The sequence below is a fragment of the Sinocyclocheilus grahami genome, unplaced genomic scaffold, assembly GCF_001515645.1.
Source record: "Sinocyclocheilus grahami isolate Dianchi unplaced genomic scaffold, SAMN03320097.WGS_v1.1 scaffold1181.1, whole genome shotgun sequence".
Classification (NCBI taxonomy): domain Eukaryota; kingdom Metazoa; phylum Chordata; class Actinopteri; order Cypriniformes; family Cyprinidae; genus Sinocyclocheilus; species Sinocyclocheilus grahami.
This window is the reverse complement of record NW_015506360.1, coordinates 205,108-217,914: the sequence shown is the minus strand read 5'-3', so window position 1 is coordinate 217,914 and position 12,807 is coordinate 205,108. Positions and strand designations below refer to the sequence as shown.

The following is a 12,807-nucleotide window of genomic DNA, read 5'->3' as shown; positions in this document are numbered from 1 at the left end:
CATGGAAGAATAAAGTGTAAAAAGAAGAAAATAGGGAGGGGGGGCAGACCCCCCCCCCCCCATCTGTGGGTTGTCCCCCCTAAAAATATGATTAAAAACCACGCTGTGCATTGTAAATAACAATGTTTTATACCTTAAATAATTGTGTAAGTAGTAAAACAACACAAATGGGGCAAAAATGCGTTTTAAGTTTAGAAACATGTTGAGTCTCCCCCTCCCTTGCCTCACAGTGGTTTGGTCCAAATGCCTGCTTTCCTCTTTTACATCACCTACACACACACACACACACACACACACACACCCAAGTCTGGTGAGAGAGAACAAAGTCAATAGTTGTGGAACTCCAGTAAGTAAGGCTTTCAAGGCTATTTTATTCCCTTAAATATCGGATGATGAAGTGATTATTTTCTCTTTAATACAGACAATGCCAATGTATTTTTTCAACAAGTCGCTATGTTAGCAAATAATAACGTTACCTGCTTGACGGAAAGGGTTGCCAGGTTTTCATAATAAAACCCGCTCAATTGCTACTGGGGGCTAAAATACACATTGCTTCAACCCATGGCAACAGTGATAAAGTAGCCTAATTCCACAGGAAATCCGCGGACTTGGCAACACTGTGACGGCTAGTAATGTCTACAATGGACACGAGCGCTCGCTGTCGCTGCGCCACCACAACAGCTTGAAGTTGTCTAATTTGGCACGGGTTGACGGAAAGGGTTGCCAGGTTTTCATAATAAAACCCGCTCAATTGCTACTGGGGGCTAAAATACACATTGCTTCAACCCATGGCAACAGTGATAAAGTAGCCTAATTCCACAGGAAATCCGCGGACTTGGCAACACTGTGACGGCTAGTAATGCTCGCTGTCGCTGCGCCACCACAACAGCTTGAAGTTGTCTAATTTGGCACGGGCTCCCTGCTGCACTAATAGTAGTAAGGCTTTCCTCTTGTGTATACATATCCTTACAAGTACAATTTTAGCTGTATTATTTGTGTCTCCTTCAAAAATTGCTCTTGAGAAATGTTATGTTTATTGTCCCCCCCTACTGTTAGACGAAATTTACGCCCCTGCTTGGGGTACTTGGACTCGAACTTGACACGGACATCTTGGACTAAGAAATTTCTCAGAGTACAGACGAATCCTCGCCATGTGTAATAAAAGATTTAAAAATGATCATAAAAGATAAAAAGCAACAACATAAAGTTAAGATAAAAATACATTAAAAATCATCTCCCATTGGTTAAGGACTAGGACTCGACAAGGTGGACTCGGACCCAACACTACAATTATTTATTATTAGTGCCAGTTATTTTTCTGAGGGATAACAAGATATTAATATTCATAATAGCAAACTGTACTTTAATTGTTATTATTATATGATTATTTGATAAAAAATACAGTTTTAATTTATTTTTAATTGTGTTCTTAAGTGGCATTCATTCATGCCATATCTATATTCATAAATGTCAAGGCAGCATATTACAAAAGGCGTTTAATTAAAGGTAACGCACAGGAAAATATGTGAGCAGTGTGTTGCCCCGCCCCCTTTCAAGCCAGGTGCAGTGCTTCAACCTATCAGAGCTCAGATAGTGGAGGCGAAAACAAGGTCGAGCGCTCAGCTACGCATCTGCGCATGCGCAGCCTTTCTCTCCCGCACAGTTTGGGAAGGGCAGCGATGACTCCGGCCTTGACCAACTGCGAAGTGAATACTAATTTTGTGGATTTCAACATTCCTTCCGTATTTCTAACTTCAAGATGGTAAGTTACACAGTATATTATTTTGACTCGCCTAAAAGCACAGGGTGACAGGTCATTTCTTCCACAGGTTGTGCTCGTGCACCTGTCAGGAAGTATATGCGAGCGCACCTGCGGGCTTTAAAACTTCCGTCCTTCACGAGCTGCTTGTTTATCACTGATTAAAGAAAACAGTGTCGTCTAGAGCGGATGTATTTCACCTAAACTTGTTTTATTCAAAGTCTGAGCAAATGAATCGGATGCTGAGGGAGTTAAAGGTGGCGTTTTAGTGAAGTCAGCTCATCTGTCTGGATAAACCGGTTGGTTCGTTTCGCTTGATATCGGACTGTCAGATTTCGACACTTTGTGTGTTCGTTGTTAGGAACCTTTTGAATTCTTTTCAGAATTCTTTAATTAATAGAAAATTCAAAAGAAGAACATTTATTGTGTATATATACCTTTACTGTGGAGACAAGTTGTGTGTAAAGTCCTAGTTTAGCTGGCTTGATTTGGCAGCCAGGTAAACTCCTTTATCTTGTTCAAATAGGAAATGATCACTGTGTGTTTTACATTTGACTGCTGCTCTTCTGGTTAATGTGTGCTGGAATGAAGAAGAATATGTAAAGAGTTCTTTACAAACCAATCACAATATTACAAATTAAATAGGAACTTTAGCTATTATTAAATTTTTTTTTAAATAGAGTAATATATTTATTAATAATATTTTAGTAATATATTATTTATTAATAATATTTAGCGTGAGAGAGGCGGGGCATAGAGGACCTACAATAATGTACAGTATTTGAAAAATAATGTGTTTTTTAACATTAAAGCATGTCAACATATTCTGTTACACCAAATACACCAAATAATGATCTTTAAAAAAGCATCATATGACCCCTTTAATTAAAGTATTTAAATTGTACTTTAATACTCAAACTACATGGAAAAATATGTTGTAAAAATATCATATATTGCTAAGTGTACTATTAAAATATCAGTCAGTAATCTATATTATTAATAATAATAAAATATGCTCTTACATATGCATTTATAATATCACCAACCTTAAAATAATAGAATAAAATAAAAAAATGTTTTTAATACTGGGTAAAATTTTATAAAATTTTTATTAATGCAATATTATTATTATTATTATTATTATTTCTTAATATTATTGACACCTTTTTAGTTATTAATAGATTTTAAAAGAATATAATTAAATGCTGAATGAAAAGTACATTTGAAAATACGTTCATAAAAACGTTTTTGTTTAGCTCTTAGATTAGTTTTGTTGAAATTTGGTAAGTGTTTGCAAAATCTCTCCAGAGTAGTAATACAATACATGCAGCTCCTCTGAAAATGCTTCATCTGATATCGTCTGTATGCATCGGAGTAATTACAAGTGATGAAGAAGTGGCCCTTTTAATTTCAAAGAGATAACAGCACACTGCAGAATCTCATTTAAACTGCAGCGAGTGTGTTTGTAAGCATGTTCTCCTGTGTGCCTTAGCCGCTCACAGCTGTGTCGACTCCAACAATAGAAGGAAAATGAAATCAGAGCATCACAGAACTGAAATCTAAGAAGGAACAGGCTCAGGAGGAAACTCAGAGCTTCATTTCAACCCTCCCCTATAGTGAAACTTTGTGTGTGGGAGAGAGGTATGTGTGTAAGGAGTGTGGAAAGTTTGGAATGTAGAGATAAAGCTGTATGTAACTTAATAGCTGTAGCACACTGTTTCCTTTCTCTTTTCTTTTCCTGAAGTCGTGTGATAGGTGTTCCACGCTGAAGAAATACTTCAGAGAATCATTTTCCTCTGCAGCACAATAGTAGACCCGACTCAGTGCATGCTTCTGTTTCCTTGTTTTTTCCTTGTGTTTTCATCTTTCATCCCTCATCAGGATTTACTGAGGAAGCAAATAAACTCTTTGCCAGCATGTTTGGGTCATAACAATGAAGCAGCTGATGGTTCCATTTTCCCACCTGGTGTTCTTGCATCTGTGAGTTGCTTGCAGCAGATTCATTAATTCTCTCGTTAAACATAACAATTGACTTTAGAGGAGGATAAAGCTTAGGACTGGTTGCTTCTTGACGGTTTGAGTTCTGTGAAAAATGACCAATGCATCACCATTATCATGTTCTTGTGTCATTTTACATAAAGAAATGGTTCATGCAAAAATGAAAATTAGCTGAAAATGTACTCACCTTCAGGCCATCCAAGATGTAGATGTATTTGTTTCTTCATCGGAACAGATTTGGAGAAATTTTGCATTGCATCACTTGCTCACCTGTAGATCCTCTCTGCAGTGAATGGGTGCCGCCAGAATGAGTGTCCAAACAGCTTATAAAAACATCACAATAATTCACAAGTAACACGACTCTAGTCCATCAATGAATGTCTTGTGAAGCAGAAAAGCTGTTTGTAATTAAAAAATCATCAAATTTTATCTTCAAACACTTCAGCTAAAATACTAGTCCTCTATCCATAATATTTCTTTCTCTGGTGAAAAGTCGACCCATCCGAATTGGGAGAGAAAAATATCCACAGATCAAGCACCGTTTGCAAGTGGAAACAGTTCTAAACAAATATGTCGCTGGATTTTAATTACAACAGGTGATGGATTTTTGTAATTAGAGGAAGCATTGTTATGGATTAAAGGCTCATATTTTGGCCAGAAGTTATGATGTAAAGGTAAAATGGATTGTAAGCAGCTTTTAATTTCACAAGACATCAGTTGATGAACTGGAGTGGTGTGGATTACTTGTAGATTATTGTGATATTTTTATCAGCTGTTTGGACTCATTCTGACGGCACCCATTCACTACAGAGGATCCATTGAATGTAATGCTAAATTCTCCAAATCTGTTATGATGAAGAAACAAACTAAGCTACATCTTGATAGCCTGAGGATGAGTACATATTCATTTTTGGATGAATTTTTCCTTTAACCCCAGGTTGCTCCAGGTGAATTGTACCGGTAATTAAAGTGAGATGGACTTTTAGCGTACTGCATGCAGTTATACTGTGTACTAGCTGCTTTTATGTATAACAATAAGCAATATGCAATGCAACAATTAATAAACATTTTGAAAAGTAATATGCTCCACTGTTGTCATATGACCACATTACACTGTTTAATTTAGCAGTTGGCATCTAGTCAACATATTGAAAATAAAAACATATAATTTGCACTTTTATTCTAATTTTGTGTAGAAAATGTGTAAGTTTCAACAGAATAATTAACGATTTAGTCATATTTAAGTGTTTTCTGTTCATTGGTCAGATAGTTGAATTCATTGCATTCTGCAAAGTGATTTATATTGCACATTTTTATATTTCTTTACATTTGTCATTTAAAAAAATATTTTCATTGTTATGAATGTCTCTGCACTGAATTCTCATTGTATTGTTCATCATTACTAATTTCTGTGAAGTTTTTCTTATGAAAGGCCCTTTTCCACCAATAAAAGTGAACACTCCAGTTCCATTTTGTTTGTGTGTGTGTGTGTGTGTGTGTATTTAATCTCTTTTTTTTTTCAGAGGTGTGACTCAGGTTTCTGTTAATAGTTTTCGGTGTGGCCTGTGACCTGATAAGAAAAAAAGCAGCTTATTGCAAGTTTGTGTGACACAAAGAAAGCATCACAAATTCTCTGCCCAGCTGTGACGTACACTGTAAAAAAATGTGTAATTTTAACTGTAAAATTTTGTAAAAACGCTACGGAAAAAAACTGTTAATAGGTTAACAGTAAGTTCCCGTGCTATATACAGGGAAAAACGGTAACATAGCGGTGTGCATTGTTGAATTTACTGGTTTACATTCAAATTTTCTTGTTTGTAAATTACAGTTTTATACAGTTTTGTATAAAACTTGTATAAAATGTGTTTACCGTTTTTCTGTATTTTTTACAAAATTATTCTGGCAACCACAGCTGCCAAAATAATTTTGTAAAAACTACATAATTTTTTTTACAGTTTATGTCTACGAGAAGACAAAGCTTTTTCAAGCATTGACAGATTTCTATGTAAACTGAGAGGAGGGGGAGGAGAAATTAGGAAGAGTTCTCAGAAGTTTTGCTCTCAGTATCGTTGCATTGAGCTGATTAGTTCTTGTGTGGAAAAGATTCACGCAGAGGTCCATCCAGCGGTTGACGGTAAATCTTTGACTCACGGATATTGAGTCTCATATTGATTGGGTTTGTGTGACAGTGAAAAGGTTAGCCTGTCTGAAGTGCAGTTTGTCTCTTTCTTTGTATTTCCTGTTGCCTAAAATTGTATCTGTTGGCACAGTAAGACATAGACAGGACATTATGGGGAAAACGGGATCAGAACACAATGCAGGCCAGATATGAACCTGTGTTTCTTGCATGAGCACCACAGCTCAGCATGTCTAGATCTTGTGCACTAAGCACTTTTAATGTACTACCATATTTCCAGCACAGCTGTTTAAATGTCATTTCCAGCTTGGTATATGTGTGATCTGGTAAATTTAAAGGAAAACTGAATTCAATTTTAAAGTGTTTGATGTGAGATAAATACTTAGGAAACCAGTACACTTTGTAATATTCACTATGAAATTATAGAGTAGGCACAGAATGTCCTCCCACTTGAATCATTTTGGCCTTGACTCTAGTGTGAAACACTTTAATCTACCTGCAGTGTTGCAGAATTTCTGTCTACCATCTGCTTGCCAGCAGCATCTGCAGAAAAACCCTGCATAAAGAGTATTTTATACATAGATTGATGACATTTTTCCTTTTGAATGCATACAGTTATTGGTTTCTATGAATTATTGGTTTTATATTTGATACAGACCAATACAAAAAGCAGAATTAATATTCAAATGAACAGTAAAGGATTTTTTCAAACTTAATTTAGCAATGACACTTATACAGAGTGACTTTGTATTTTCACTGTCAGCACCTTTCTCATGGGTGTGCTCAAAGGAACAATCTTGGTAACTCATTACTACAACCTTTGGATAACCAACCTGGATCATTAACCACTAGGCCACACCCATTCCATAAATGAAAGGATGAACCATCCAATTAAAATGCATGTTCTCTTTTCCGACAGATGCATTTCCTGTTGCTGTTCAGCCGTCAGGGGAAGTTACGGCTGCAGAAATGGTTCCTGCCCCTCCCGGAGAGAGACAGGAAGAAGATCGTGAAGGACATGACCACTATGATGTTGGCACGGAAACCACGCACATGCAACTTCCTGCACTGGAAGGATCTGAAGATTGTCTATAAGAGGTGAGCATTCAACCCAGGTCAAAGGAGAATGCCTTGAAGGAGTATATTTTGGGGGTATATTCAGTATGTGCTCCTCACATATGTATTGTAAAAGAGCATGCTGATTTCAAACAAAATGATGGTGTTTGATTCAGCATTAATTCAACGCCCAGCTGCTAGGCTCTCGTGTTTGGTCATTAGTCATCACAAGGTGTGAGCAGAAGACTCTAAAATCTTGCAAAGCGGACACCTAGTCAGCAGTCAAGATCTTATGTGGCCTAATTAAAATACAGCATGCAAAGGTTTCTGCGTCCATATAGAGTTTGTTGCCCTGTCCTGTCCTTCAGTCCGGTTCTCCTGCCATTACTGATGTCATTAGCTGACGACATGCCTCTATCTGAGTCCTCCTTGTTTTCTGGTGAAACCTAGTGGCAGCTTCCTACACAATGGCCCCCTATTACCCAATGGTTTCTGAAAATGGACCCACAAGCTCACAATGGGAAATATTAGTGTGTGATATTCCAAGTAAAACAGGACATTGCTTGATTTTGATAAATTGTTTATTATTTTATTCTGAATCGATTTGATCATGAAAAATAAGTGTTACATTATTGAATGGAAGTAAAAATGACCTGAATATAAAATTGTCTGAATATAAAATGCAAAGAACCACTGAAGAACCTTTGTTTTTGAGGGTGTGAATGGAAGTATTTGAGAGAATTGTGCTTCTGTACTTTAATGCTTCAGAGCCTAGCTACATTCTTGGTCAAAGTTCAGCTTTTTATGCTGCATCAAATCCTTCTGTCAGGCACTGTAACCTGAGAGTGAGTTTTCACACTTGTGTTCCTGAAATCCTGTAGATGGCAATTGTGAGGATTGTGTGTACAATTTTCAGATTTTTTATAAATAAAAATAAACGTCTATATGTTTTTTTTACTTGTTTGTAGGTACGCCAGTCTGTATTTCTGCTGTGCTTTGGAGAGCCAGGATAATGAACTTCTGGCTTTAGAGATTCTGCACCGTTATGTGGAGCTACTCGACAAATACTTTGGCAATGTAAATACATTGTTTCTTAATTTCTTAGCTCTGGAGCAAATATTTGGTGTATCTGATAAAAGATACTATACAATATCTATTGATATATCCATTTCCTTTTATTAAATACATCACATTTTTGTTATTAATTTATTTATTTTTGCGTAGACTTCTCACTTGAACACATTATTTTATTCTTTACTCTATTTCATTTACCAATCTGTCTTTGTCATATTACAGGTATGTGAGCTTGACATCATCTTTAACTTTGAGAAGGCTTATTTCATCCTGGATGAGTTTCTGATGGGTGGAGAGATTCAGGAGACGTCCAAGCTGTCTATTGCGAAGTCTATAGAGGCCTCCGATATGCTGCAAGAGGTGAGATACTCAATTTGATCTGCATTCAGGTTAATAAAATTGAAAAATTAAACAGAAAATTACGTTTATTTGTTCAACAGTATTGAAATAGAATAAAATAAAAAATTTAACTTTTTGTATTTTCCATCCGTGTAAATTTGCTGTTGTTTTGACAACATAAAAATGAGTCCAGGACATGTGGCAATCTCAGTCAGTGTTTCTGAGCCAGACATTTCAGATTGAAAGTACCTGCAGCTGATTTAATGATGCTGTTCAGTTATAGAGCTCTACTTTGGCCGTCACCTTCATAAAACATTATTGATTTGACAAAGAGAGAGAGACAAATAAATGGATGGCCAGTCTGAGATTGTGGTTTTACAGAGCAGCTCTCAGTACCACTAAATGCCAGTTTTCCTAGTATGCCTCAAAAAAATGAGACCACATTAAAAGAATAGTTCACCAAAAAATGAAAATGATGACATTTACGTACCTTCAAAGCTGGCATATTGAGCGCTCCTAGGACTATAGCATAAGGGGTATAAATGACATGAGGGTGAATAAATGATGACAGAATTTTCATTTTTGAGTCCATTGTTCCTTTAAAACCCATATGGCATCTAATCATTTGTTGTCCATATATCATTCTAATAAGCAGGGTCCATACATCTGAAGGAGAGTTCACCTCTGCACGGCACGGGAAACTGAAATCTCACTTAACATTATACAAAAGGGTAATCAGTTATGTGCCTGTTTTCTTCTCCTCAGACGATGGAAGAATACATGAGCAAACCAGCCTTCTGACAGCAGCTGACGTGATACAATGTGACAAAAAGGAAAGAAACCTGCCTCCGCAGTGTATGTTGTGTCCTTCAATCAGGACACAATTTTCATTGCAAGAAGTTATAGACTTTATTCATGAGGGCTGCATATATTTTTTTCTTATTTATTGTTTTTTTTCTTCTCTGTGCTTGTATGAACATCTTGATCCATTCCACTCAAATTTTAATGTAACTGAATCAGGGTTCATGTTGTGTTTTTGAATAGGTTATGTCTTGTCAACTTATAAAAATAAATGTAATGCAGAATTTCTATGATGGCTCCAGCATGCATGTACACATGCAACCATAGATTTAACCGATAATTTTTTACTTTTTATACCAAAATCATTTTATATAATAATCATATATTTCCAATAACCTTAAACCTTGGCTTATTTGAAGTGCCTTTTCATATTTTTAAACATGTTGCATGTCTCAGGAGACATTTAGCTCAAGAAAGGAAAAAAAACACTTTTGAAGGAATGGTAATGCTGCTTTATGAGCACACATTGTTGATATTGTGTTATTAAAACAGTTTTTTGATATGTTTAGTCTCAGTCAAATGTTTGCAGTTTTCTCTAATGAAATGCATTCAGTGCTTTCTAAAAAACCTTCCAGCAGTTTATTTTTGTGCACTGTAATGAATTTTTTTCTATTAATATCTCTTATTATGAGACTATGCTTGCCACTGTTTTAGGTCCTGTATCATCAAGTGGGAATCCTTAGCTTTTCTATTCTATCAGATGTAAATATTAATATATGATTGATATTTTTTCTTCTTTTTCAAGATCCAGACTGGCACAGATAAATGTTATGTTTCTTCTTTTTTAAGTGATGGTTGTTTTTGTGTTGAATCATGCATAACTCCATGTAATAAGGCAGCACAATACAGCGAGAGGAAAAATAATACGGTAATGCTTTATTTATGTTTCTCTTCTCACACTTTAGAACACGTACAAAATGATTTATAAATGAGAATCACATCCATCTTTATTGGTTTGATAATGAAATAGCTTGTAATGATTGCAGCAAGCGGAGACCTATGACTACAGGAACTTTCTCTTGATACCAACAAAAGGAACCAGAAAACATTTCGAGGACCACCAATTCATAAACGACATAAAATGCACTTGAACTCCCGCACATTGATATACCATATATATTTACATATAGAATTCCATGAAAACTAAAGCACTTTAAACTGTTTACTTTTTTAAAAATAACTTTTGAGGAGATATAGGCATGTCCCACGAGTAAGCATTTTCCCCCCCCGTTCATACTCCGACAAGTCCCTTCTGTGGCAGGATTGGCTAGTAGGAGCTTCTTACAACCAGTTTGCAATTTGAACAGTTCAGAAGTCGTTCATGTAGCCATAGCAACTATATCAAAGAAATAAAAGGTCAAGGGGTGGGACTTGTCAGAATAGGAGCAGGGAAAAAAAACATGCTTAGGCTCTTCACATTCCTGCAACCATTTTCCCGTGATACTCTTTACCCTCTTCTGTTCCAGACACAGGTGGGGTTTGATCTATGGTCTCCTGTGCTGAATCTTGAGTGGGTGGCTTTTGGGGCGCCTCGGGCTCCTCTTTGCCTTGGGTGTCTCTCTTGGTGAGCATGCTTTTTCCATGATCAACCTGATCAAAGAAATCTTTCATGGCCTCCTCATACAACTCATAAGGCAACTGCCCATTCATGGTGGAATCAATGGCTCTCTTGCGATCGCTCGAGCTGGTGTCGGGGTATTCCGTCAGGAGCTTGGCTGCGAGGAAGGTCGACTCTTCATCCTCATCAACTGCATCATCATCGTAATCATCTTTTCTTTTGCTTGGAGCTTTGTTTATCTCGGACAGGAACAAGCTTCCCCGTCTTCCGCTGGGGTTGAAGTACTTTGGCATGGCTGTTTTGTAGGGCCTTTGCTTTAGCAAAGAAAATTGTGTGTTTTTGTTGGCCAGATTCCCTAACCCAAGGACTTTCAGGATATCCTCAGTCTTGACATCAGGAGGGACATCACTCACTGTGACTTCTGGCTGTCGACCGTTGTAATACTTGATGACCCGGCCCTTGTACCGAGGTTGGCTGGGCTTCCTAGCCAGCTGGCTCTCAGGAAGGCGTTGTTGTTTTCTGGTTTCCTCCATGAAGAGCATTCCAACCAGGTCCTCTGGAGGTACCTGGAGCTTCATTGAAATGGCTGACAGCAGTTGTTTGATTGCCCTAGGGTCAATTAGAGAGGGTTGGGATAGTAGTCGCCTCCTTCCTTCCATCAGGTCTCGTTTTTGTGCTTGGTTTGTCATCTCCAAGACCTTCAACAGGTAGTAATCCACTAGTTTTGTGTCATCATCTGCGTTCTCATCATCGTCTTCTGTAGGGATAGCTCGTCTTTCAATGACCTCGCCCTGCTCTCTGTTATCTCCTAACCCTCGTTTGTATTCTTCACGGCTTCCTTTAACTACTTCTTCCGTCTCAAGCTGCTCCTCTAACGGCACCCATTCCTCCCCTCCGGTCATGTCCTCATATGCAAGATTCCTAACCTTGTAGAGGTCATCATCGTCTTCGGCGTCTTCATCATCCTGGTTCTCTCGCTTCTGGTTCTGTGCGGCAGACAGTTTACCAAGCTCTTCGAATATAGAGCGCATGTTGGCGAGGCTCTGAGGGGTGTACTGCTCATCCAAATCCTCAGTCGCCCGCTTGTTGTCCCTGCTGTTCTCCTCATCCTCAAACATCAGTGGGAACTTCTTGTGCTGCTTCACAAAGCCCCCGTAGTCTCCAACAGGGCTCTCTGCATCTGCCACTGGGCGTCTGCTCTTGTGAGGACGCCGCTCGTTTCTGGGCGCTGGCTGGCTTTCCGGAGTTTCTCCAGCTTGTTCAAGCACCCGCAGCAGAGATTGAACCCACTGTGGCACCTTGTTATCAGGCCAACGGGTGGCATCCTCACGCGTGGGTGCATTCTCATCCTGTAGGGAGGCGAGCTGCACTAGAAAACGGAATTTGTCCACCTCGTCGTAGTCCCCTGTTGGACTCTCTGATCCATCGGCTCTCTGCTTCAAGCTTTCAATGTACTCCAGAGCTTTGATCATATCGGAGCTGGGGGCAAGGAAGCCCCCCTGATCTCCGCCTCGCAGGCGATGGTGGCGCACAGAAGCGCCCTGCACGGTTAGTGTTTGGAGGAGGGTAACAAGCAGGACCACCACCCCTCCGGCGGACAATTTCGGTAGTGACAACATAATACCGCCTAGAGATAAACAAGCACAAAAATAGTTAACCCATGCAGTCTTTTTATTTATTTTGCATCCTTGGTATTTAAAAACAAAATGCATGTAATGTACCTACAATTCTGTTTGAGTTTAAACTACCAATGAAATCAGTTCTTGAAGTTGCTTTACTACCCAAAATTGTTTCCCAGACCGAGTAGAAGATACGCTCCGAGCGCCCAAGCATCAATGAGATCAGTCGGAACACAACATGTTTTTAAACACCGGATGAGTCACCGCCTGTTGTCAAGGTAACCTTTCACTTGTGGCTACGGATCTCTAAGATCAGATCTATTGATATTTTCACGTATGTTTGTATAGAACAAATCTCGATAAAAAAAAAAAAATCAAATTAACCGGGAAACAATTTCACTATTTT

The 12,807-nt window shown here is 38.2% G+C and overlaps 3 protein-coding genes across 5 annotated transcripts in view; 1 reads left to right on the top strand and 2 right to left on the bottom strand.

Moving 5' to 3' along the window:
* The first annotated feature begins 1,644 nt into the window (after positions 1-1,644).
* Positions 1,645-10,088, top strand: LOC107567705 (AP-1 complex subunit sigma-3-like). Of its 3 annotated transcripts, XM_016253449.1 has the most exons (6): positions 1,645-1,762; positions 3,252-3,400; positions 6,814-6,992; positions 7,919-8,027; positions 8,247-8,384; positions 9,129-10,088. In XM_016253449.1, the coding sequence occupies exons 3-6, from the start codon at positions 6,814-6,816 to the stop codon at positions 9,162-9,164; spliced, it is 462 nt and encodes a 153-aa protein (XP_016108935.1). In that variant the 5' UTR covers positions 1,645-1,762; positions 3,252-3,400; the 3' UTR covers positions 9,165-10,088. The 3 variants fall into 3 exon arrangements, with proteins under 3 accessions (XP_016108935.1, XP_016108934.1, XP_016108936.1); XM_016253448.1 differs by lacking the exon at positions 3,252-3,400; XM_016253450.1 differs by lacking the exons at positions 1,645-1,762; positions 3,252-3,400 and adding an exon at positions 1,947-2,058.
* Positions 10,089-10,450: 362 nt separating this feature from the next.
* Positions 10,451-12,405, bottom strand: LOC107567704 (secretogranin-2-like). The gene has a single exon (XM_016253447.1). It carries the CDS (start codon positions 12,399-12,401, stop codon positions 10,638-10,640), a length of 1,764 nt encoding a protein of 587 aa, XP_016108933.1. The 5' UTR covers positions 12,402-12,405; the 3' UTR covers positions 10,451-10,637.
* Positions 12,406-12,661: 256 nt separating this feature from the next.
* Positions 12,662-12,807, bottom strand: part of LOC107567693 (secretogranin-2-like) — a 2,386-nt gene continuing 2,240 nt past the window's right edge. Inside the window, exon 3 of the mRNA XM_016253414.1 lies at positions 12,662-12,668. Within this exon, the coding sequence (XP_016108900.1) occupies positions 12,662-12,668 (7 nt within the window). The remainder of the gene's footprint in view (positions 12,669-12,807) is intronic.